Source organism: Cimex lectularius, unplaced genomic scaffold (genome assembly GCF_000648675.2).
Source record: "Cimex lectularius strain Harlan isolate CLEC.00 unplaced genomic scaffold, Clec_2.1 scaffold174, whole genome shotgun sequence".
NCBI lineage: Eukaryota > Metazoa > Arthropoda > Insecta > Hemiptera > Cimicidae > Cimex > Cimex lectularius.
This window is the reverse complement of record NW_019392881.1, coordinates 1,341,522-1,368,595: the sequence shown is the minus strand read 5'-3', so window position 1 is coordinate 1,368,595 and position 27,074 is coordinate 1,341,522. Positions and strand designations below refer to the sequence as shown.

Here is a 27,074-nt window from a genome sequence, read left to right as displayed (position 1 = left end):
AGTATGTATAGGCTACAAATAAATAAATTAATTTTAAAAAAAAGTTTGTTTTGTTCTGTGTGTAATATTTTTGGATTGTTGAAGTCGAAATTGTGTTTGTGTTCAAAATGGTGGGTAGCGAGTGCTGTACGATTTTGCTTGGGTTTTTTCCACTCATAGATATGTATGCTTTACTCTCTTATCCAGATATTGGGGTAAGTTGCCGGGCAGTTTAAACAATTAAAATTAAGTTAATTAATCGGTCTATCGTTGTTTTGGAAAATTTCTGCCTGGATATTTCACTCTTAGCATAAAAAAACTTGGTAAGCTGAACAAGCAAAGCAACGAAGAGTTCCGATTATTTGGTTGTCTAGTACTTCCTAAATGACTCGGATATTAAACGCATAGCTTGGAACAAGACGATTGTTTTAAAGCATCTAGAAAAGTTCGGAAAAAAAGCTCAAAAACATGTCCGCAGCATAAATTGACCTAAAATAGTCTCTAACATGAATCGAAACTCATCGCTTTTGTTACACGTCGTTTAGTAATCTCTGATGAAAAGTTAGTATTAAAAGATAAACGGATTAGATCTGGATCGTATTTGAACAAATATCAACATACGCTCAAACACGTAAGAATTTGTAAAAAAACAAGATGGGAACAGTTTGGTTGGGGGTTAATGCTCTTATCAAACATGCCTTTAAGTTTTAAAGTCGAAATGCTAAACGAACTTGATGTGAATGTCCTTGCCACAAATTAACCGGAATTCTCCTCAACCGATTACCTCTTTTATATTTTAAATCCGCAGGAAACTTCTTTAATATATTTTAAATATTGTGTAGAACGGAGGGAAAATTCATAAGGTGGGGTGGAGATAGGAAGTTGATGTCCGAGTGGATCGAGGTCACGATAGCTCAAATGGTAAGGCAGCGGCATATTTAGCCGAAGATCGTGGGTTCGAATCCTGCTCGTGCCATTAACTTTTTTTCATTTCAACTAAAAACCTTAATTAATTGTATTGTGTAGTATGTTTCTCCAACTAGGTTCGGTAAAACAATTTTTAAATTTTTATTTATTAAGAATTAGCTTAAACTTGCGAAACATTAATATTAGCAAATTTTTAGACTCCAGATATTGTTAAAATAAAAAAATCTATACACTGAAGATGCCAAAATACTCTCTTGCAGAATTTTACAATTCCAGCACGGAAGAAGACAAATCATGCAATGTTGCATTTTCTAGGGAACCACCCTGCATTTGCTTACTTTTTTAACGAACTAAAAATTAGCTCAAATGCCCAATCTAAAAGTTTTGTTTCAAAAACCCAGCTTATTCCGATGCGTAAAGGTATTTTTTTAAATCTGGCTGATGGTTTGTTTTAAACAATTAATGGGCTTCCAAAAAAGACGTGGATAAACGGACCTGAAGTGATCAATTGCTAACAACTGGCTCTCAGCAACCACCAGCCACAGTAAACTCAAGAGATTGCTCATAAATTGAGCCACTGAACAAGGCACTAACACGTTTTATTTATCGGATAAATATTTATTTCTATAAAATATATCGAACGGTTACCGAGAGGAAATACCCTTAAATCTCACCCTAAAAAATTATGAAGAATGGCACCCTGAAAAATGGCAAAAGGAGGGAAAACTCATAAGGTGGGGTTGAGATGGGGAGTTGATGTCCGAGTGGATCGAGGTCACGATAGCTCAGGTGGTACAGCAGCGGCGTATCTAGCCGAAGGTCGTGGGTTCGAATCCCTCTCGTGCCATTAACTTTTTTTCATCTCAACTAAAAACCTTAATTAATTGTCTAAAAAATTATTCTGCTTTTTCTTACATTCCTACTTTAACAGAAACATTTTCCCCGCAGTTACAATTTCAATATGATGGTAGAAAGTAAACCATTTTAAACGTTCCCTTTCTGGAGGAAATACCGATTTTTTTAACAACGAAATATGCTCAATTTATTACCTAAGAAAGTGAAAATGAGAAGAAAAGTGAAACAAGCATTTCGTTTTAAGCCCTTTGTGGTATCGCTAAGTCCCTTGGCCCAGGCTAGAGACGAATTAACTCTAATCTAATTATGTACATCTAATTATAGGTAATCCTCGAGACGCCGGCCGCCCCTCGGCCGAGGGCGTGGGTATGAAAGAAGACTAAGAAATATAGGAGATTAGGAAAGGGGTGGATTATCCCTTCTACCATTCTGAAACCATCCCGACCAAGCTTTCTTGCAATGCTTACAAAAATCTTTCAAGTCTGTCTTTGAACGGCCGGGAAAAAAAAACGGTTCTCCTTTAAAGTTCAGTTCTGATAAAAGAGTTTTTATAATCGACAAATAAGGCTGATGATACGATTTTCACCTTTAAAATTATTGACCATTGTGAAATTATCTATGTATTATTAATCGCCACATTTAGCAACCAAGGAGAAAATTATGTCAAAATTGATGACTTACTAAAATATTTGGTTTAAAATTGTCGTATAAATGTGACAAATGAATGTTAATTACGTTGAATGCAGAGTACAGCAAACCTAAAAGCGTCTCAGATCATTTTGAAAGTAAATATATTGAATTCTGAAATTTCGAACAATAGGTAAGTTTTATCATTTTAGTTCATTTGGCCGTTACAGATCATTTTTGTCTGCCTTAAATCGCTGGGTTGGTCTGTCAGACGCAAACATCTCGCCATCTTCAGTGTACCTGTCTGTTTAGAAACTTTTTATTACCTTCGAATTCCCCCTTCCTATTTATGTATATGTGACTATAACAAAAATTATTTTAATTAAATTATTTTTTAAATGAACTCTCATGACAAAATCCAACATATGAACAAAGCCTATACTCTCCGATAAAAATTCTGTTTAATAAAACAAAACATTACATATTTAAAATTTCCATTTTTCTAAGAGAAAACTGGTCATTTGGACAACGTATAAGTAGAGACAGTCACTAAAACCTTTACGAAATTCAATTAATGTTTCAAAACCGTTTCAAGTACTGATTTTGTCTATTAAAATACTTATTATTATAATAATTGTTTTTATAAAATTTATGTGAATGGTGCACTGTCCAAGGGGAGTAGGAAGGCAATGAAACAATCATTCAAATTTTCTCTCGACGATTATTTCATTGAAACAGGTTCCAGGTCAAAAAGAGGATTGTTAACATTTCAAAACGTGTAAACAGAAATAAGCTCCATTCATCATGCTATTTAAAACTACCGTAATATTTTTTTTTCTATTGGTCCGATTCCAATTTAGAAGAAAATTGTGACAAAATTATATTCAACTATGTAAAAATCATAGTGGGTTTACATTTAATTTTTAGTTGCGTTCCAGAAGTTTATTAACTGTATATTTACAAAAAATTCCTATTTTTCTGAAAAAGTTGCAATTCATGTTAGTTAACGAGAAAATGGGCTGAGACGAGTCAGGGTTAACACCCTGTAGACACAGAGAAGATCTCGTTATATGGATTTTGTGCATTTCTACTGAGAACCCATGCACAATAACACATGCGTAAAGACCTATAATAAGGCGGGCGTATAACTGTTACAATCCATGCAAAAGGACGGAAAGAAAATGCGCGGAGGACCGGCGAAGCGTTAAATGTGTGCAAATGTATGCGGGATAATCCTTGTGGGTCGACGGACATCGCACGGTTCCCGGCCACGTCGGCCCGAAAAAAATAGGGTTTCGTAGCATTAACGGTAAACGCCGTAAAATGAAAAAAAAACTGCGATTCAATCAGGGAATTCATCAAGGAAGAAATTTCAGAACTTAGATTTGAAACATGCTAACAATGAACTATGAAGAACAAACAATGAGAGCAGTTCAATGCTTAAAAACATCTGAAAAATCATTTCATCTCCTCTAACTTTTCGCTTTGTGAGAAAAAGAAATTTGTTAATGCCAAATTTACTCTTTTTAATTTTTAGGGAATAGTTTGGCCATGGTTCAGTATTGATCCTTACCTTTCATAAGCAAAATGACACAAAGTGAAAAAACTATGATTTTGGTGCAATCTCTCGGCTTCAGCAACAGCGTTATTAATATTATTTATGCATTAGGCATAAAGTGTACTGAACGTGATAAAAAAGACTTAGTGTAAAAAGGACTAGTTAAAAAAGAGAAAGAAAAGAAAGGAAGATGTCCAATGATTCAATGAAGTCTTATAGACAGATAAAAGCTGTCTTCAAAGAAAAAAAGTTTATGCTACAGAAGATATAGTTTTTTAAATATTTGATCAGCATATTAAAAATACTAGGTTTACAACGAATAAATAAAGTAATACGAAAGAATTTCTTTTTCCACTTATTGAGAATTAAAGAACCAACATCGTAAAGACGCACATCATAATGAATTAGTTTTGAAAAAAAAAGAAATAAACGTACTGAAGAATAAAATGGCAAAGAATTTGTTCAGACTTAATGATCTTTTTTTTAAATAATATAAAACTAGCGTGGGTTATACAGGGTGGTTCGCTATGAGATGCGAAAAAAGAACTGGGTGAGAATAGAAACATCAAACGAATGAAAACAGCTCAAGGGTTTTATTATTTATTACACATGTTTTATTAATTTTATTCAAATCAGAAAATACAGTTCATTTTTTTTCAAAATGGAAAACTAAAAACATGCAATGCTGATGTCTTAATCAAATAGTTTCTCAAGAAAGATATTAAGTTTTCCCAATTTCATTATTAAAAACTTAGCACTGTATTTTTTAGGATACATTTGGTAGATACGTAATGTTAACAACGTTTACTATGCTTTATTTTTTAATATTTTTTTGCATAGATAAAATGAAAAACGTTCAATATTCTGATAACTTATTCAAAAGAGCTTTACAAAAAAACGTATCTACTTACTAATTATCTGACTAATAAAAAATTCTTTGTACAGATAAATGAATGTAAATCATCTCTAGGAAGCAAGAGAGCTGGAGTTGCCAAAGGATCTGTTCTTGGTCCGATTCTTTTTCAGTATCTTTATGAATGACCTTTGCCAATTGCATCGGATGTGGCTTTCTTTGGTCATTACATGACCTTCACAAGAGCTTCTTATTAGGAAGATCTATGGGAGCTATCAGCGGTTTTGTAGAAGTGCTTTAATGTTCATTTAGGTAGATAATTAGACCGAATCAGTTGTAAGTATGAGCCTTTATTGTTTACTCGATGGAAGCATAAACAGTCAATATAAACTACTCATCTGTACCATTGTGAAAGAATATTAAATATCTAGGTATGTATAGGATTCACAGCTTAATTTTGGCTACCAAATTTTACTTTTAAAAAGCGATTATGCATTAAGATCTACAAAAAGACAAACTATTTAAACCTCTAAAGTTAATTTCGTTATGCATTCAATTTTAAATATTAAAAGGATGTAATTTATAGACTGGCTGTCTTCAAACAACTGATCTACTCATTTGGACGTTTTTCGCCCGCATCAGTATATTTCACTATTTAAGCCAATGTGTAATATTTAGTTATCGTTAATTAATCCATGAAGAAAAATGAATTTCTATCTCTACCTCCTTCCCCACTCCTTCCAAATCAAACATGCATAGATAAAACATAAAAATCTCATTAGCACTCTCAACACGACTCACAACAGGGATACGGGAACACAGAAAACACACATTTTCAGTGAGTACAGATACTTTGATAAACCTAAAAGTTCTATATTGTGTACATCGTTGTATAAATTCATATTAAATATATATATTTATATATCTTATACGTATTTGTATAATTTAAACAATGTTTATAAATCCTAGGCTCTGAAGATGATCTCAATAAAGATCGAAACGTTGGCACCATAAAGAAACTGTTTTTTAAGCCAACGTCACACCAGATCGCATCTCACGATCTTTAAATAATCATTTAAGTCATTTTGTCCTCTAACTCGAATCATATCCAAACTACTATCCAGGAACACCTTGCCTAAATAAAGGAAAATGAACTCAATGTACGTTCACACACAAAACAGTACTTGCCCTCCGCTGTATATCAACAACAAAAATATATCGAATTCTATGCAAGTCAAATATTTAGGCCTATACGTAGACAGCAGACTGACGTGGAATCCACGTACAAGACTTCAGAGACAACTTGACAGACTTCTAGGACCGTTGACACGAAACAAACAAGAATTTATTCCGACCACTTTGGACATACGGTTCTGCCAAGCCGTCAAACATCTAATCTAAAGTCCTCAGACAAATCGTTAAAGCTCTCTGGTCACAATATCCACACCAACCTCTCGATCCAACCTTGCCCACTGCTCGAGCCCTTCTACACATTCCCACTACGTCGCCTTAATCGACTATGGCCTCGAAAAAGAGCAATCATTCGATGAAACTTGTCTTTTTCACCTCAAATCTAGCCTGTTCAAATTGATGAACCCTTTTTTTCTGTTTATTCTTCATAGTGAGCAAAGGAAGCCCGGCGGAAAAACGGTTGGCTACGTTTCAATCAATCGGATCTAAAAACGGACATGAAAGACATGCGCGATCAAACAATTCCGGTCGGTACTCCTTTATCTTTCTTTTCTTATTTCGTCAATCCATTTGTCACGGAGTTTCGTCTTCTTTCGTCGATACAATTTTCGACAAATCATTTCCAGCGTGTCTCGCCCATAATTTCACAAATTGACGGGTGCGATTTGGAAGATTAAAGCCCAACGGTGTTCATGCTAATGATTAAGCACAACAAAAACAAACAAACTATATAATATTAAACGACAAAAAGCCACGGTTTGATCATGAATTAAACATTGAATTATTCATTACTCCGAAGAATCGGTAATTTAAAATCCACGTTATCGACTGAAGTGTTTATACACAACCATTTAATATTGGAGAAAATGTAACATTGTTTAAATTTAACAAACACTCAAATTTTCTTGTCTTGGCCCAATGTGCGGTTTTATTCAAATAAACACAAATTCTATTAGGCTGCACCATTGAGAAAGTTCAACTCAAATCATTTTGATTATAAATTTTTAAAAATTCCAGCTGTTCTCTCTTTTGTCTTGTTGAGACGCGTTTGCTCTTAACCAGTATAGAAAAAATTAGCTTAATAACAACATAATTATCACGAGACTTCGCCAATAAAAAATAAAATTAATAAAAGCAAACTGCGGGCCGAAATCAATAACGGGACTGATTTTATGCCCAACTAGTTAATAAAAAAAGAAATGATTTTATTGTGAATTTTATCGATCAGCCGGCAATCAAGCCTTGTTCCTTGACTTAACATTTTTTCTGATTGGATTAAATTAATTTTTAACCTAAGCACTACTTTTTAATCCGATATAAAAATGAATAGCCACAATTTTATTTTGTATGTCCCATGCGTTATGGATTTGTGAGAAACATATAGCCTGCTCGTTTCTGATGATTTTTACCGACAATCCACGCTAGTCTAGAGAAGTAGCCAATTTGGTATCAGCGAAACTGGGCGGACCATAAATGTAACATATGACAATAATTCACCATGTTGGAAAATCTACTTAATTTAACGAACAATGTTTCTTTTTATCAGACCAATTTGTGCTACAAATTAAGCAGTCTAAATAATTAGGGCGAATCGAAATTTTTATTTTGAAAAGAAGTTCACTATATGAGACCATTTGTAAATAATTTAATATAAAAAAATGCTTTATATTTAAATAATTTACATTAAATTTTATACTCCTTTTTTTAAAATAAATTAATCGTCGAATGTGTAATCAATTTCATTGTATAAAAATAGATGATGGAATGAATTAAAAGAAAATTTCCCCCTATTGTAGGATTTTTTGTACAGTTTTGCAACTATGCGTCAAACAACCCCACGATTCCGATGTTTTAGGAAAGAAAAATTAAGGGGCGGGATATTCGAACCCGGTACGCAGAGAGTTGATGGGTCGCCGTGTCACCGGTATAACGGACACCCCTTATTTTCCGCTGATTTTGTACTTATAAAATTAACTGGCACAAACACTGCAATAAATAATATCAATAATAATTCAATTTAATGGTCACCAGTCGTCTGTTTCAAATCGGAATAAAAATATGCAAACTGTAAATATTTTTCATGAAATAATTACTATAATTATAAGAAAAAAAATACTGTTAATTAAAATTTTCGACATTTTCTTGTTTACGGTTTTACGCTGAATGAGTTTATTTATTATCATATTTTCGTTCTAGCGAAAGCGCAAACCACCTGTCAAAGATTTATATCTTACATGTCTTGAGCTTAAGTTCAGGGAGGAACGAACTTCATTTCCTTTTAAAATTGTGAAGCGAAGCTCGTCACCTGTAGACGAGTAACTAGTACGATGTATCGATTCGGTTTTTCCGAATACGGTAAAATTTGCCATTTAGATGCGGAAAACCCGGACCGTTAGGTCTTCGATTAAATTAATCGTACGAAGATCATTTCTTGCCTATTGTCAATCGGTTCTTAGTATTTATTAGGAAAGGGAAAAAGTATGAATCATGTGAGATATGTTGTGTGTCATCTAGGGTCTAGACAGATAGGAAATGTCGAGATTTTTTTAATTTTTTTATTTGTGGTGTTGGACGGTTTCTATGGAGAATCTATCGCTTCGACGGTGAATTTATACTATTTATTGAATTATTTATTCAACGTGTGGTCATTAGTGACCGTTAGTGGATGATTATTCGGAAATCGTGAGATGCGATCTGGTGTGACGTAGGTTTTAGAAAAACATTTTCTTTATCGTGTCAAGGTTTCGATCTTTATTTAGTTCATCTTGACAACACGACACACAAGAATGGCACAATTACGCAGAAAACAAACACGTTGAGTGAGTAGAAATATTTTTATTGAATATAAAAAATATTTTTTGCATTGTATAAATTCACTTTTTTTAACATCTACATATTTGTTAAATTTAAACAATGTTTGTAAATCCCAGACCCTGAAGATGATCTCGATAAAGATTGAAACGTTGGCACGATAAAGAAAACGTTTTTCTAAAACCTACGTCACAGCAGACCGCATCTCACGATTTCCGAATAATATTTATTCAACTTTTTTTTTAGATTTTGCAATGAATATTTCTCATTTCGCTCTAACCTTACTTGTAATTTTTTTAAATGTACAACTATGTCATCTGGTCTGATTACGGTTCGAGTAATTAAATTAACCGTTTCTAGAAGTGCAGCGTTTCTAGTTTAGTTAATATTCAAAGCTGTCCTGTGTGATTGGGCCGGCCTAAAATATACCTGGACCCACTCTTAACCTAATCCCAGGGACTTGCTCAGACTTTAATTCCCACCATCATTAATCCCGGCTTTCGAATAAAAGGATACGGGGTACAAGCCGGGGAGGAAAAAAGTCACAGGGCATTAGAACTTCCTTCATGGATAAACAGGTATTGGCAACGACATTTCCCTCGAATTCAATATAAACAAGGATTATTCGGCTCGTAAATGATGTAGTTATGAGGAGGCATAAGACAAATTAAGGCGAATGTAAGCGTCCTGTATTCTGCCGACATCCAATTGCTGAGAGCACAACATGCAGATCCTCGTCCCGTCAACTCGGTAATGTTTGGTTCGATGATCACGAGAGCGGATGCTCGTTGTCCTTTAATTATAGGGTAAAATATTAATGCTAATTAGGCTAGCGTTAAACAAGACGTTGGCGTGAAATGTAAATCAATTGAAATTTCATAATGAATTCACAAGAAATTGGCGAACGAGTACGTTCTTCTATTTCAACCGATATCGGCTAAGTGTAATATTAAGAAATTTATGTATTACAGCGCAATTAATTGTGTACCTTTGTGGTTAACCCACCCTCGCTGATTAGGTGTGTAAAAATGATTGAGAGTTTCTTCTTTGTGTCACCGGGGTGTGAATGTTTAATTTGATCGTTTCCAATAATTATAGTATGTTTATTATTTTATGCATTAGACCAATGTTTCCCCACTTAGACTTTTCATATCCCTTCTGCCCCCCTCGACCGCAACGTATATAATCTATATTGAAAACCTAACTGAATAAAGTAAAAAAAAAATATTGTAAAAATCCATGCATCATAATGATCAAACGTGATAATGAGAATCAAATAGGTTACACGACATTGGAAAAATTGCAAAAAGGAGGGAAAATTCAAAACGTGGGGTTGAGATGGGAAGTTGGTGTCCAAGTGAATCGAATTCACGACAGGTTAAATGGTAGAGGAGTGGCGTATTTACCCGAAGGTCGTGGGTTCGAATCCCGCTCGTGACACTGACTTTTTTTATCTCAACCATACCTTACTTAAAGATTAATTAATTGAAAAGAATTTATTTGGGCAATCGGACCACGAAACCTAATGAATGAACCGTGATAACATCGCATAAGTAAAAATTAATCTTTGTTTTGTTTTTTAAAAAGCGGTCGTTGGTGGGCGCTAAAGAGTTAGTCGGAACAAGACACCTGAGATTCAAGTCCAAAGTACTTGTAAAAAAGGCATCTGGTAGATCAAAATGATACTTCCCCCCAATATAGTTAACAAGTGCATTGTTGAAAAAATATTTTCTGGCATTAATTATATCAAGCAAAAAATAGTAAATTTCAGTGAATTCGTAGATCTCAAATAAAATATTTTTTCTCGAAAAAGAGAAAAAACTCCCGGCGATTTGGTTAAAATTTCCAAATTTAAAAAAACGTCAGATAAAATGCAGTTTTCCTCGTGTAAATTATAATCTTAGAAAGTAACACCATTCTCGCAATGTGTTTCAATCTATTTATTTTCGTGTGGTGTTCAGTGCTGTTATAAATCCCAGGCCCTGAAAGATGATCTCAGTAAAGATCGAAACTTTGGCACGATAAAGAAAATGTTTTTCTAAAACCTACGTCACACCAGACCGCATCTCACAATGTCCGAATAATAGCAAACATAGTCTTATTCTTCAAAAATTTGGCTTTCCTTTCCCTAATTATCCCCGTATATATATTTCTGTCCTATATATATAAAAGGATAAGCAGTTATGGTTCGGATAACCCATTTTTTCCATTGATGGCTCCTTTCACCTCAAAGACGCCGCATCCTCATATAAAAATGTTTTTCTATCCCTACTTCCTTCCCCACCCCTTCAAAATCCTACGTATATAAACATAAAACATCTCACTGGCATTCTCAACACGACACACAATTATGACACATCTACACAGAAAACAAATACTTTGAATGAGTACAAACACTTTGATTGCGTCTAAAATTTCTACCTTGTATAAATTCATTTTTTTAGATCCTACATGTATTTGTAAAATTTAAACAATGTGTATAACTCCCCGGCTCTCAAGATGATCTCAATAAAGATCGAAACATTGGCACGATAAAGAAAACGTTTTTATAAACCTACGTCACACCAGACCGCATCTCACCAACTCCAAATAACTATTTATTTTCCTTCACCTGATAAATCAGTTATATTAGTCCGCAATAGCAAAACACTAATTAATTTCATGTGAAATAGTGCAAGGTTTTGTAAAGTAGAAAAATCATCACTTGCGTTGATCTCGATTACCAAGTTTTGTACGATTAAATAAGTTAAATTATGGGGCTCGGACTCATAAATTTCATTTAACATTAAAATTATGATACAAAAAAATTATGAATTGCCCACTATTGTTTATATATAAAAATCGAAACGCTACATCTTATTTTCGATTCATAACATTGTAGATTTGGGATAAACTGTATAGATGTTAATATGCAAAAGCCAATATTGGTTAAAAAAATTATAGCCTATTAATTATATTTTTGGTGTTATTTAATATTTATTGAAATTTTAATTTTAAGTTTTGTTCCTTTCATAAAAACGTGAATAAATTGTATCTATTTGCGTATTAATATTAATTAAGGTTTTTAGTTGAGATAAAAAAGTCAATGGCACGAGCGGGATTCGAACCCACGATCTTCGGCTAGATACTGCTGCTCTACCACTTGAGCTATCGTGACCTCCATCCATTCGGAAACTAACTTCCCATCTCAACCCCACCTTTTGAATTTTTCCTCCTTTTTGCCATTTTTCAAATGTCGTGTAATACGATAGTAAAAGATTTTTTTATATAAGAATGAGAATAATAACATAAAAACCAAGCGATGATGTTGGCTGCATAGACGAAATTAAGCAAACCGGGATATTCGACGAACATCAAACTACAAGTTTAAAATTAAGAGAGTCATTAAAAACTAATCAAAATTGATCACATTACACAATTATTTATTAAAAGAATTGAAAAGAAAATGTTAAAGATGTTCAAGTTGCAGGATCACAACCCGTCAGACCTCGTGAAGTAATTTTACAGTGGAACATTTTTTAAAATTAGTATATTCCAAGATGATAAATTATTGTCATAAGTCAAATTAATGGTCCGCGCATTTCCGGTGTTACAAACTTGTTTATTCTGCTCGGCAACTTGGTCGAATTATTTCAACTTTCACCCTAGGACGGATGTAAATGTCTATCATTAATGTATTTTTCTACATTGTCACTCGAAAAACGTCTGTCTATTTTCGTTATATGCGTAATTGTTTAAGATGATCATTTTGGTAACTCAAACGGATTACCGGGTGTCTCCCGGTAATCTCCGTGATCCGTTGGATAGTCGTAATCCGAATAGGGGCTGCCGTGAGAGAGCCAGTAGGCTCACTAGACTGTGACACCCTACTTCCTACCGCCGCGATCCATCAACCCACCCACTTGTTGAACCCTCTCGCTAACTCCCCTCAGAACCCCCAATAACATTACCCTCCCGTCACGATAATTCGGCCATTTCCATATACAATTACGCTACACGGATGTGCCTGTGGTTTTGTGTGAAATACTGCCTTATTTCCGATATGTTATTTTTATATGATTATCACGTCAAACGTCGAAGCTCCACAGTTGCACCTATCAACCACACAAAATATCTTAATTAAATATCAAAGACATTTGACATCTTCTTATCCAACAAAGATGTTTATCGTTAATTACCATTACTAATAGTTATTAATATCATGTGTCATCTGCAATCTCTGTTTGGAAAGAGCGGTACGGGCCATTAGAACAAACTCAGGCGGCATTATTTATAATAGATTATCGCCACACATGGCATATGCGAACGACGTATTAATTACAGCAAGAAAACAAAGGCCATACTGGAAGGAGCACCTCTGGAATTGCAAGAAGCCAGCAAGAAGCGCGGTCTGGAAATTAACGAGGGTAAAACTAAGTATATGAGCACCTCGAGAACGCGTGGATGTGAAGGACCAGTTCAATTTGGAAACCATAGTTCCCCAGTAGTCAGTAATTGTAAATATCTAGGGGCCTTCGTAACAAAGACTAATGATATAACGGCAGAAATAAAAGAAGGAATAGCAGCAGTAAAACTAAGTATAAGAGCACCTCGAGAACCAATGGATGTGGAGAAGGACCAGTTCAATTTGGAACCATAGTTTCCCAGTAGTCAGTAATTTTAAATATCTAGGGCCCTTAGTAATAAAGACTAATGATGTAACGGCAGAAATGAAGAAAGGAATAGCGGCAGGAAATAGATGCCTGTTTGCGGTACAAAAGGCTCTGCGGTTCAAGCACCTCACACAAGGCTAAGATTATAGCTTACATAGCGATTATAAGACCAAAGTTATGTACTCTACCGAAGCATCGGTGTTCAGTAAACAAAGTGAGAGAATTCTTGGTGTATGGGAAAGAAACGTGCTAAGTAAAATATTCGTGTATAAGTGTATAAATGGCGAATGGAAAGTACGCAAGAATGACGAATTAAAGCAATTATTTGGCGAGCCGGGTATACTTGCTCAAATAAAGAAGGGAAGATTGAGATGGTTGGGTCACGTGGAGAGATACCTCAAGATAGGCTTCCAAGGAAACTCCTCTATGGGAAGCAAGGAGGCTCAAGAATACGAAGACGCCTCCGCTTAGGTGGTTGGACGATGTGGAGGAGAACCTACGGCTGACGGGTGTAAGAAGATGTCGCCTCAAATCCCAAGACGGAAACGAATGGGGAAAACTAATTGAGGAGGTCCAGGTGCTGCTGTAAGGACTGTCGCACCGCTTAGTAAATAAGTAATAGTTTTTAATGAGTGTACTAAAATTAGAAGGTAAGGGACCACTTTGGTTAGGGTTCCGATTCGCATTTGCCACGCAGAATACTAGCGGTTCTGGGTTCGAATTCCGGTGCAGCCTATGGATTTTTAATTGATAACGTTACGAAAAATCTATTGTAAATGGTTTGGCGCCTCATCCGCATCAAATCAGTGACTTTATCGAGAAAGGGAATTTTTTTAAACATTATTGGAATATAGGAAACAGGAATCTTCTGTTTTTGATGGTTGGTGAACTAATTTCGTACTTTTTCCAAGATCAGTACTAATTTAACTGGTTTCAACTATGTATAAACATAGATGACTCCATAATATACATAATACATCTGCTGGAAAGTTTGGAATTTGGAAAGGAAAAAACTTTCATAGGACAAGGACAATTTAGAAATTAGTTTATGGAATACTAACATAACCGTTGTAAATACTAATTATATGGGTATTCACGATCTTTGTGTTAACCCTGTTAACTCTGTTAGATCCTGTTAAATCGAGAAAAATGATGACGTAGATTTGTAAGAATCGGCTAGTTAACATTGCTAGACTTAACTGGCCAGAGCCAATGTTAGGTGTTAGGTCGAAAATGTAGTTACATTGTTATCCGTTAAGGCGTAGGTAACCAACATGGCAGCCATGAATTTAGCAGCTGTTTTTTAACCTAACAGCTGTTAAATTCAACCTAAATGAAATCTACGTCATCATTTTTCTCGATCTAACAGGACCTAACAGAGTTAACAGGATTAACACAAAGATCGTGAATACCCCTATAACCTTTAGGAATATTAATAATTAAACATCGTTGTATGACTGTTTTACACTCCGATGTATCGATACAATATGTATAAATTGGACGGTTTCATAATCTCTCAGATCTTTCATATATACAAGTATGATTTAATATTTTCTAAGAGGAACACCTAAAAAAATCCCTAGATAATCTATAAACAGTTGCTAAATAAAGATAAATATTGAAAAATCGAAATTTTATTATTGTCAGACATGACTAGGCTGCCAAATATTGAACATCAACAGCAAACCGATAATTTAAAATAACGTCGATCAGCAATAGATTAAATTACCTATCTTCAATCTTCGATCATTGATAAAGGCCTTCGCTTCGACCACCGGGTCTACTCTGCATAGTTTTTCTTTATGAAACTCTCGAACATAAATAAAGCAATGCTAGATGATAAATCAGTGTCTCCATTAATTTTATTCCTACGGCAACAGACTGATTTTCAACTATAGTTTAACTGAAAATAACAATAGCGAATAAAAGTTTTCAAGTGTTGTGGAAGTCAATCCTCAAATTTAATAAAGGTTGTATTTTTATTACGCATATGAAAGAAGCTCAATAGTTATGAAATAACGCTTATGTACAATCAATTTGTCTAGTTGAAGCCAAATCTTGTACAACTAAATAAACTGAATTTCATTTCGTAAAAGAAGCATTGATGAAGAACGTTTGAATGGAACTAACGGGACGTGGCCGGGATTATTCGGTTCAATTAATCTTCTTATTAACATTAATAAAAAATAAGTTAATAACAATAACGCCCGATGGTCCTATGTGTCTAATTCAAGCAATTACATGGGCGATTACGAAAGCAATTATCTTTTTAGCGACACTGCTCGTCCATCATTGTTAAGACGATATTCAGGGCAGTAGAACTGACACGGGCCGGCCATATCGGGAATAAACAATCTCGTGGTTGAAAAAACTATCATACCTGATGGAGTTTTGTCGTCGAACGGCGGAGGTGACGACGGTGCAGTCGGCTGTACAGGTGCTCGTGGACTAGATGGAGTTTCCGGGCTCCCGGTCCGCTCCCTTGTCGTCAGTTCAAGAGCTTCACTCTGAAATAAACAAAATAATTTTATTATAAAGACAAATACCAATAAATATTATCTATAAACCGCCATTTATCGGTTACAGAACATGCTCAATGTACCGACGCGATATGTCAACATTTTAAGTTCCATGACGACAGCGATTATTGCAAGCAACTTTGTTAAATTCAAGGTAATTATTCATAAAAACTTTGACATAGTTTGTTCAACTTGGAGCTTGTGTGAGTACAAATCAAAACATAAAAATTGAATTGTATTTTGAATCCCAGCGTAGCCCATGGAAACACACGCACATCCAATCGCTATTTTCGGTCAGCATGTTTCACATCAATTATAATTATTCGATCACTTCAAAAATAATACAAGAGATAAAAATTATCTACTATAAATTTAAGAAATATACATGACCCACAGTAGCTGAAGACCATTAAGTTGAAAATAAAATTGAGAAAACCAGATAGAGTACGACTGGTCAATTTAGCAATGTACCACTTTGAAGTCCCAAAAACCACTAAATCAATTTTGTAATTTAACGGAAAGATCATTAATGTACATTTGTTTAAAATATAAAAAAATGCATCCCTAATCATACTTTTTTATTTTATATTTCAAACAAGATATTTATTTTTTAATAATTTGTTGTATTTAGTTTTCTTATGTTATTTTTATATAGTACATGGCCATTTATTTTTATGGTGCTTATTTTATTGTAAATCTAAGTATGGTCTCAAAAATAATTTTTCACTTAATATCTAGTTGCTATTATCATTCTAACAAGTTATTTCGTTAAAACAACCGTGTGATCAAGCTTTTTTTTTATAACGAAATGCGTTATTTTTCCACATATTTTACAAGTCCTTTCCAGTCTAAAAAAAAAGAAACTCAAAATTTCATCCATTTGTTCATGCGATATTGAAATTTTCCTTCAGAACTAGATTTCGTTTTATCGTATAACTGGTTAAAACAGAAGAAACTTGAAAAAATTGAAAATATTAAGTTTTGAAGAAAAATTTAATATCAGAATGAATCTGTGAATTTTTGATGCTCTGGTAGGTATCCTTTTTATAATGAAAAGGACTTTCAAAGCATCTGAAAAAGAATAGGGCATTATATTTGGGGTAAAAAATCAAGAGCACTATCCATAGTTGGCTCTGGACGTCTGACTCCTATGAATGGGTTCATCCTCACCCAATTAAGCGTAGGCCTTGCATAATTAACACATATACTCTTATTTTTTGGGCCAAAACCCGCGAATGTGAACACCATGTAGAGAAAGGCTCCCTGTGTCCTACTTAATTGAATTCCTGAGCTCTATATAGTTAGTTGAGCGTGTAGGAATGCCACCCAATTTGTGAATTGTGTTTGAGCAGGGCGGCGAGAATTTGGATGACTACGTTTGGGCTGAAATACCTAACTGGGTGATAGCCCTTGGAGCACTACCTCGGTGGTTGGACAGAAGACTGGGTCTGATAGGTGAGATTCTCGAAGCCTGCCGGTAATTTATTGTGAATTACAAAATCTGGAATCGCTTGTGGGCTGAGAGAAGTCATGGACTCAACTCTGTGCATGTGCTTATGTGTGACCTGCATCTGCAGATCTGAATAGGCAGCGCCTCCTATAAAACCACGAATGGTATTAAAATTATGCCTACTTGTATCGTAAGTTCTACATATCCTTCTAAAGGTTCAAAACTGACCTTTTTTTTTGGGGGGGGGGAGGTACATTCTTCTTAAATTCATTAAGACAGCCTTATTAACATTCTTTCAATTAATTAATCTTTTTATGTAAGATATTGGTTGAAATGAAAAATCTTGTGTCACCAGCGGGATTCGAACCGACGACCTTCGGCTCAATACGCCGCTTCTCAAACAACTTGAGCTATCGTGACTTCGATCCACTCGGAACCAACTCCCCATTCTCAACCTATTACACATATTTTTCAAATGTGTAATCAGGATTCGATTCGAATCCCGTTCGTGACACTAGATTTTTCATTTCAATCAATACATTACATAAAAAGAGTAATTAATTGAAAGATGTTATTTCTTCAATCAGACCTCGAAATATAATGGACTTATTCATATTTGTAACTGTATTTTTTAATGAAAAGTAAGTTCAAAATCAGCTGGTGAGGTTTATAACTCCCTCTCTCTTATAAAAATGTAAGAAATGTAGACGTCGGACACACGATGCCATCAGCAAGTTTGGAAATGGTAATAGAAAGAAAGGACCCAAGCCATAGAATTTTTTCCCCCCGAGTTTACTAATCGCCGGTTGTAAAGCAGGTGGCGATCCGAAAAATCGTGCAGCCAGAAAAACTGTATACGTTAACAATAGTTAACAGCCTGCATCTATTTGCATCGCGGCGATGGGGTCGAGACAGGTACACCGTTATGCTAATAAATCAGCGCGCGTACCTGTCGGCCTTCTCAGAACACTTAAGTGCCCCAGGGTCCGAGCTCACTAATAAACATGAAACCATATATCACGGAAAGTGAAAATCTTAAGCTTTTTCCCTTCCAATTGTTTTCCGATACGATTACAGTTTTATGGCTAAGTCGGATGGGGACAAACTCCCACGCTTCGTCGCGCCTCGTCCATTTTTTGCCTTGTTTCCGACTCGGGTTTTGCCCAAGATTAGCCACTTCGGCGTTTTCTTTCCAAAGGAGGCGATTCCAGTAGGTGAATCTATTCACTCAATCAGATCGGCGCCTTTTTCTAAGGCCCACCGACATTCTATAACGGCTCTTTTTCTTTCCGGAGACGAATTTTAAACTACTGCCCCATTATAACTGCCAGGCCGACGCTGTATGACAAGGCGTACCCTCGTCGGTTATCAATTTTTCTGAACGTGAAAACACCGTGCAGATAAACCGTAGAAACTCTCAACCGGGAAAGGAAGTCCCTGACTAATGTGGCTCAAATCCTATTTTGCCACCATTGTGTCGTGGAAAGGTCTAATGACAATCATTAAGATTTTAAAGATAATCGTTACGTCAGAGATGTGACATTCTCATGTGAAACGGCTCAAGGAAATTCTGTATTTATTAACACGCCGTATCACTTAGAAGAAAACGAGATAACGATCCAATATGATACCTGTTTCGGAAAAAAATCACCAATTATGGTCGATCTCGTTATTTAGATTAAACAATCTCTGTTTAAGTGCTAAAATTAATTCCGATTAAAAATATTCTCAAATGTAACAACACATTTTTTTTACAAATTCACGGATCAGGGAAATTCGCCACCATGATTTTTTTTCCATTTTACGCTCATTGGCTTGCGACGAAAATGTGCTAACTGAAAATAAAGGCGAAACAAAGTTGATCAGAAAGTCGTCAAAAAATTTAAGTATACATTTGATCATAATTTAGTGATATTTTTATGTATTGATAGGTGGTTTCAAAGCAAGTTGAATAATTAAAGATATTTAAAATTTAGAAAACTAAAGTTTCTTCCTCCAAGTTTCTCCAAGTTGACCAGAATCAAGTCGTGAATAAATTTAACCATACATTTGAACGTGATTTAGTATTTTATTTAGTACCCTATATTTAGTAATATTATTTTAATATCCTTGATTTGTATTTATTGATGGGTGGTTTCAAAGGCAAGTTGAATGATTCAAAGATATTTAAAAATTGAATAATTTGTAAAAAGTAAAAATATAATTGGTCAAGCGGACCACGAAACTAGTGAATTTGATATTTAAAAAATTTAAAATTTATGGAAAACTAAATTTTCTACTTTCAGTTGGTGTTTATTTCTTTCAAAATTTATTTTACGTTAACTTTTAGCCATATCTTTTTTAAAAAGTTTCACTTTTTTTAAATATTTGAACTTTTAATAATTAAAGATGTTTCACAGTATTTCTTTCGCTTTTCTCTCTCTGTCAAGGCATAAAAGAAAAACCATTTTTTACAAATTCATGTATCGGAGATATTCAACAGAATGAATTTTTTATTTATTTACATTTTACTCTCACTGATTTGCTACGACTTTTTTTACTATGCCCTTTGTACTGCTATTAAAGCCAGTTCGACATTTTCATACAAAATATTTGAAGAGTAAATAGTAAATTTAAAAAAGAATGGACTGACTGTAAATAATAATAAAGCCAAAACTAAGTTGGCCAGAATCTAGTTGTAAAATTTTTTACTATATTTTTAAACATGATTTAATGATATTTTTTTAACATCCTTGATTTTTAATTATTGTAGGTGGTTTTATATTTAAAGTTACCTTTTATTTTAAGTTTATAGAAAACTAAATTTTCTCCTTACAGTTGGTGTTTTTTTTTCAAATTTTATTTTACGTTTATTTTTGCCCATATGTTTTTTTAAAAAAGTTTCTCTTTTCTTAAAAAATGTCTGATTTTTTAAATAATTAATGATGTTTCACAATTTTTCTTTCATTTTTCTCTCTATGTCAAAGTATAAAAAAAAACTTTTTTTACAAATTTATGGATCAGAGAAATTCAACACCCTGAATTTTTTTTAAATTTACATTTTACGGTCATTGACTTGCACGACTTCGTTTACTATGCCCTTTGTAGTGCTATTAAAGCCTAGTTCGACAATGTCATACAAAATATTTGAAGAGTAAATAGCAAATTTAAAAAAAAATATACTGACTGAAAATAATAACAAAAGAGAAACCAAGTAGACCAGAATTAAGTCGTGAAAAAATTTAATTATACATTTGTACATGAATTAGTGATATTTTTAAAATCATTGATTTTTATTTATTGATAGGTGGTTTCAAAGGCAAGCGAATTATTCAAGGATATTTTTAAAAAATTAGTTTAGGGAAAACTAAATTTTATCCTTTCAATTGAAGTGTTTATTTCTTTCAAATTTTATTTTACGTTAACTTTTAGCCATATCGTTTTTAAAAAGTTTATCTTTTCTTTAAAAAAATGTTTGAATTTTTAATAACTAATGAGGTTTCATAGTTTTTCTTTCGCTTTTCTCTCTTTCTGTCAAAGAAAAGAAAAAACATTTTTTACCAATTCAAGGATCAGAGAAATTCCACACCATGAATTTTTTAAATTTACATTTTACACTCATTGACTTACTACGACTTTGTTTACTATACTCTTTGTAGTGCTATTAAATCCTAGTTCGACAATTTCATGCAAAGAATTTGAAGAGTAAACAATAAATTTAAAACAAATGTACTGAATGAAAATAAGAATAAAGGAGAAACCAAGTAGACCAGAATCAAGTCGTGAAAAAATTTAATTATACATTTGAACATGTCAACTTACGTCAACTTTTAGCCATATCTTTTTAAAAAGTTTCACTTTTTTTAAATGTTTGAAATTTTTATAATTAAAGAGGTTTCACAATTTTTCTTTCGCTTTTCTCTCTCTGTCAATGCATAAAAGAAAAACCTGGATGTCCTCAGGTTACTCATTATGTATATCTACAATAATATTTTAAGCAAACTACGATTTTTGGTTTTACCTTCATCAAACGATAACAATATTTAATTTGGATCAATTGGGATTTTTTTTATTATTCAAAAAAAGGGTACCGCAATAACATAAATTTACTATTTCATATTTAAAACTCTAGTAAAGACAGTCAACAGATGAATCAACATTATTGTAAAACTCGACCCCCTCACAATTATACGTTCGTGTTATTGAGGTTTATCTCCATGGGTTAATAAAGGGCGAAAGAAAACTTCAAAAAGGAGAGTACGGACATAAAAATAGAGTTAGGGGGCCTTTTAAATTAGTTGACGGTCTATTTAAATACTCGCACGTGGTAGCGAGTGTGATGGTGGGTCAACGAGAGTCAACTGGGCTCCGGGCATGGCAATCACATGGAATTCTCCCGGCCGCAATTACAACCGTCAGTTTTGTTTAACTCCCCTCGGCTAAGCCGAATCGTAGGAGTCGAAAAAGGGTATGTGTCCCAGGCTGTAAAACAATGATAAACTGGCAGTTGGCGTGCCACGGTGAGGATTCCTGCGGCAAGAAGGGGAGAAAAACAATAAGGACCCTCTCAGAGCCCCTATCGACGCTTAATCTCGTATAAACAATAGAAACAAATCAACTTTTTATTATTCTCTACTGGGTTTATCGATTATAGACCGGCGTGTGAGTTAAAGCGAAAATTGCGCCGTTTAGGGAATAAACCCATTCGTTTGTAGTTTAGGGGAGAGTCAAATGAGATCATAGAGATCTGTGCGCATAATGGAAATTATGATCCTTTGTCCGACTTTACGTTAAATAATTATTTAATTTATTTTTGAAAATTTATTAATAATAGCAGTCAGCTTTTTAAACAATTTGTAATTGTCAAAATGGCTATACAAAAGCAAATGTTCCTTAATCTACCTCTCAAAATGTACCTTGATTTAAGTTAATTTATGCTTCACTTCTCTACTAAACATTAGTTATGTCACATCTCTCCACCTCAACCCTTCGAAAAGTAGAATTAAATGTATTGTTTGCGTGTGCGCCAGGTTGTTTGTTTTCTTCAGTGTGTGTGTCTGTATGATATTTGGTATATGCTTGATTGTGCTGTTTTTTTTTGTTTTTTTTTAAAGTTGGTATGTTGGATGTTTGCCACCAGCTGATTGTTGAGTATAGGTGTATATGATTATTGGGAGATCGTGAGATGCGGTCTGGTATGACGTAGTTTTTAGAAAAACATTTTCTTTATCGTGCCATCCATGTAGGATGTGAAAAAAGTGAATTTCTAGCATTGTATAAATTCATGTTTTTTACATCCTACTTGTATTTGTATAATTTAAGCAATGTTTGCAAATCCCAGGCCCTGAAGATGATCTCAGTAAAGATCGAAACGTTGGCACGTTAAAGAAAATGTTTTTCTAAAGCCAACGTCACACCAGACCGTTTTTTTCTTTTTTTTCTCGCCTATTGATTGTTATTTATGGGTGTGTACGTCCATCTAATAATTTCTGTTTGCTCGTACATGTTTTTTCCTATCTTTCTTTCTATGATTGCAGGTCTCTAAAAAAATTCTTATTAAATATTTCCATGAAAGTTCCATGCACATATGGTAATTTTTAATTATTGAACTGACATGAATGACAAATAGTTGAAACTTACTTAATTGTGGTGTTTATGTTGCCTATGTGTGTTTTTTTAATTAGTCTTATTAGTTATATTGTGTAGAGATTAGTGACCGTTAATCGATATCTGAATAATTAGTTATATTATTCGCCTCAAAAATATTTAAACTGACTTTTTATTAATACAGACGTGTAAGAAATAAATTAAGAACCTGTTACTCTGTAGTGTTACTTGAGAAATGTGGACTTCCTTGAAGGAAGGATAGTTATATGTTGTTGATTTTTTATCTGCTAGAGGCTTGTGCTAACGAACAACCCAGGCTGCGACATTCCGACCCATCCAACCTTCAGCAAAGATTCCCCACATGTCCTGTAATCCTGCACTTTATATCCAACCCCAACCCCCCCTAAGTCAAGGTGGAGCGGCTTAGCCGAGGTATGGCGAGAGGGAAATTTGGTTGAAATGAGCAAACTCGGTATACTTCCGGTTTAATATAATTTTTTCATCCGAACGATGGGTGTTACAAATTAAATCCCTCGCTATTCCTGGGACTTAGTTAAACAATAATAGTTAAATAAAAAGACAGAAGCGAGGGATTTGAAGATTGTCTATTTAGTCTGGGAATGTGTTACAAATGGGTGGTACGACCTGAGTAGTTAACTGACACACCTTCCAAGGTCCAAATGTGCACATAACACTTAGGAAACATTTGAACAGAAATTGCAGCTGAACAACTAGGCATGACATGCTAGACTCTGCCCCTTTTAAAAGAATAGAAATCATGTATAACTTTTGATTGGTATTTTCTATTGCACTGCCAATTTTGGATAAACGAGCTGACCTTAATTGCCTTCTTAGCCAAGAAGTAGAAGTTAAGACATAGGAACAAGAATTCTGTGACTTCAGCTTTATATTTTAACGGTCACCTTAAAAAATTAGCAATATTATGTAGAAAAAGGTGGGTTTGAAACGGGAAGTTAGTGTCCGAGTGGATCGAGGCCAAGATAGCTCAAGTGGTAGAGCAGCGGCGTATCTAGCCGAAGATCGTGGGTTCGAATCCCGCTCGTGCCCTTGACTTTTTTATCTCAACTAAAAACCTTAATTAATTGTAACATATTAATTGCTCAAGCGGACCACCAAATTAGTGGAGTTATGTAGAAAATTACTACCCTAAAAGATAGAACCTAGATAGTTTCCACAAATATGTAGGGTTAATCCATTTTATTTCTTATCAGGTCTCAGTCGTGAGGGTGATTTTTATATCATCGGGAGATCCAAATGAGCTAAAACTATACCTCTGGTTGCGATGAAAAGTGAGTTAAGTAAATTGATATTACAAAAGTTTTATGCAAAAAGGGTTTCAACGTCATACTGAAGCTTTCTAGCGAGCTTTTGCCTGTATCCAACGATGCTTAATAGAATTAAGGCTAAGCGAATTGTGCTAAAAATTCGAGTTGATGCCTTGCATTCTCAACAGCTTTTAAAATAAAAATATCTTGACGGTTATGGACTTGTGAAAATCAAGTTAAGCACGTGTCAAATAAACAAATTTGAGTTTCTATTGTTGTTAAAAAAAACCAAAACAAATTAAAATTTAGCGTCGAAAAAGAGAAGACCAACATTTCTTGTTGAATATATAATATATTCAGGTACGTCAAGGAAATGTGTTGGTAAATAGCTGAATTAAATATAAATTTTATATCGAAGATTGTTGATCATGGAGCCAAACATTTGATTGTGATGTTCTCAATTGAATATTGAGTGAAGAACCATTCATTACATGTGAAGGAAACGATTGTAATTGTTTTGCAAGGTTCTGATAATTCAACGATTACGAGTTTATGTCTCTCGTTGTGTCTCGGATGAGTCAGACGTCGTAAAACCAATTAATAGACATCATAGAACTTCGCTCGTATAGCTTCCAGTCGAACACCTTCATATCTGCAACTTTGGAGGAAAAAGCAGGCCAGTTTAATAAATGAGTACATGTCTGTTTTGTCCAGGTCTCGTTCCGATTGTCTCATTTGAGAAGTACACTTCCTTCCATGGGAAGTCTGTCACTTTGGGTCATCATGATCCGGTCGCCGAGTTTTGGATTGACGCGGGGCGCTTTCCTGCACCCAAAAAGCCGTCGTGGAAGAAGTGCTGTGAGCCGTTGAGGGAAGGTAACTAGCCGTAACTTCTCTACACTTCCTGATCACCAAACACAGTCACACTGCTGGTGATTTTTTCAATCGACCGTTTCAACCAACGGACGATAAATTTGATTGACAGAAGCATTTGTTAATTTTTCAACTGCCTCGACCAGCGAGGCGAAACTAATCTTATTAACAGAAGAAGAATAAGGATATAGTTAATATAAAATTATGGTCAGGTGCTATAAAGTCAATGATAACGTGTGAAACTATTAAGAAATGGTCACGTGTTACAGAATCAGGATAAAGTATGAAAATAGTACATAAAATGTGTAAAGAACGACCCTTATTAGTGAACTTCCCGGGCCTGTTTAATCTTGTTGATCATCTTTGTTTCCCCTAGGGATGGTAGGGCCAAAGCGTCGGACAGCAAGATACAAGCGAGATTGGACGGACCGTACACGGTCACTCATTCAGGCTGAATATCCATACCTAGACCAACTTAAATAAAAATTATAACTAACTTGTTTATTAATTAACACCGTTTAGTTCAATTCGAACAACAGTTCGATGATTTTATTGCGATCATGTCCATTATGTCAATCAAAAATTTGAAAAATTAAAAAAATTTATGCACAAAAATGACTAAATTAGATCAACATTCTAGCCAATTTTGAACAATTTATAATTGCAGCATGATAAATTGAAAATTTTGTGTCTGTTTTTGTGTTTGTCACTTTCGAAACATTTTCTCTAAAAAGCCTGTTTTATGCATTTTGATTAATTTTAATTTTTGACCTAAACAGTTAATCTTATGATTCTTCCTTCTTGAACCACAACCAGTTTTTATCCACAACGTTTCGGATTTATTTTAATCCTTCCTCAGGTGAGTTAACGCAATGGTTAAAAAAGTGGTCGTCAGTCATTAATATTTTATAACAATTTATTTTAAAAAAGAGCCAGTGTGGTATTTATTGAGACTACAAACAAACGTTTTAATATTTTGAACCTGACTCACATGGTGGTTGTCATTTTGTTTTTTAACCATTGCGTTAACTCACCTGAGGAAGAATTAAAATAAATCCGAAACGTTGTGGATAAAAACTGGTTGTGGTTTTTTGAGATGACCTATTATCCCACCTTCAAGAAGGAAGAATCATAAGATTAATTTTAATATTGTCCATAGCAGAAAATAAATTATTGCCACATTTAAAATAATATGAATAAAATCTCCAGGGTATAAAAATATTCTCGTTGGATAAACATTTAGAATCGTCTGCATATCGTGGTGTGTGTAGTCACTAAACAATAACAACATAAATGCAACATATTTTTATAATAGCTTACCTATAAAAATATAAATACATTTAAAATTTGAAGTAGAGCATAATGCTGCAATATTAAAGGGCAGAGAAATGAGAACGAGAGTTAATGAACACTTGCCTAAATTTAACAAATTTTCTGAATTTAAGGACCAAAAACAACTCAATTTAAATTTAAATTTAAAAACAACAGCGTTTTAAAAATGGGGGAATTAGATTGGTTTGAAAAAATTTAAATAAAAAAATCTAAAATTCAACATGTAGATAAATGCATAAATAATATAATATAAGGTTTTGGTTTACCCCCAATTTTAAATTAGTACATAAATATTTTTTTACTAGGGTTCACAACAGCAGAGGTCATATTAACCCTACTGATGTCGGTTTTTTTAATAAAAGCCTATGTGCAAGTATGTCGGGTTCGAATACAGGGCCGCTGGATTGGAACCCGGGACCTTTACCTTACAGTGATGAGCGCCGTGTCAACGCCTAAACCATTGCGGCCGCCGACGCTCCCTTCAATAATATTCAACATACAAAATTAATCCATATTTGTTTGGTTGTCATATTTGACGATATTAATTATTCCAATTAATGTGTTTCTTAGTTACC

At 34.2% G+C, this 27,074-nt stretch overlaps 1 protein-coding gene across 3 annotated transcripts in view; it reads right to left on the bottom strand.

Annotated features, from left to right (window-relative positions):
* LOC106665101 overlaps nucleotides 1-27,074 on the bottom strand; it is a 172,533-nt gene that overhangs the window by 77,040 nt on the left and 68,419 nt on the right. For all 3 annotated transcript variants that reach the window (XM_024229015.1, XM_014391302.2, XM_014391303.2), the window contains exon 2: nucleotides 15,834-15,960. In XM_024229015.1, coding sequence (XP_024084783.1) covers nucleotides 15,834-15,960 — 127 coding nt within the window. The remainder of the gene's footprint in view (nucleotides 1-15,833; nucleotides 15,961-27,074) is intronic.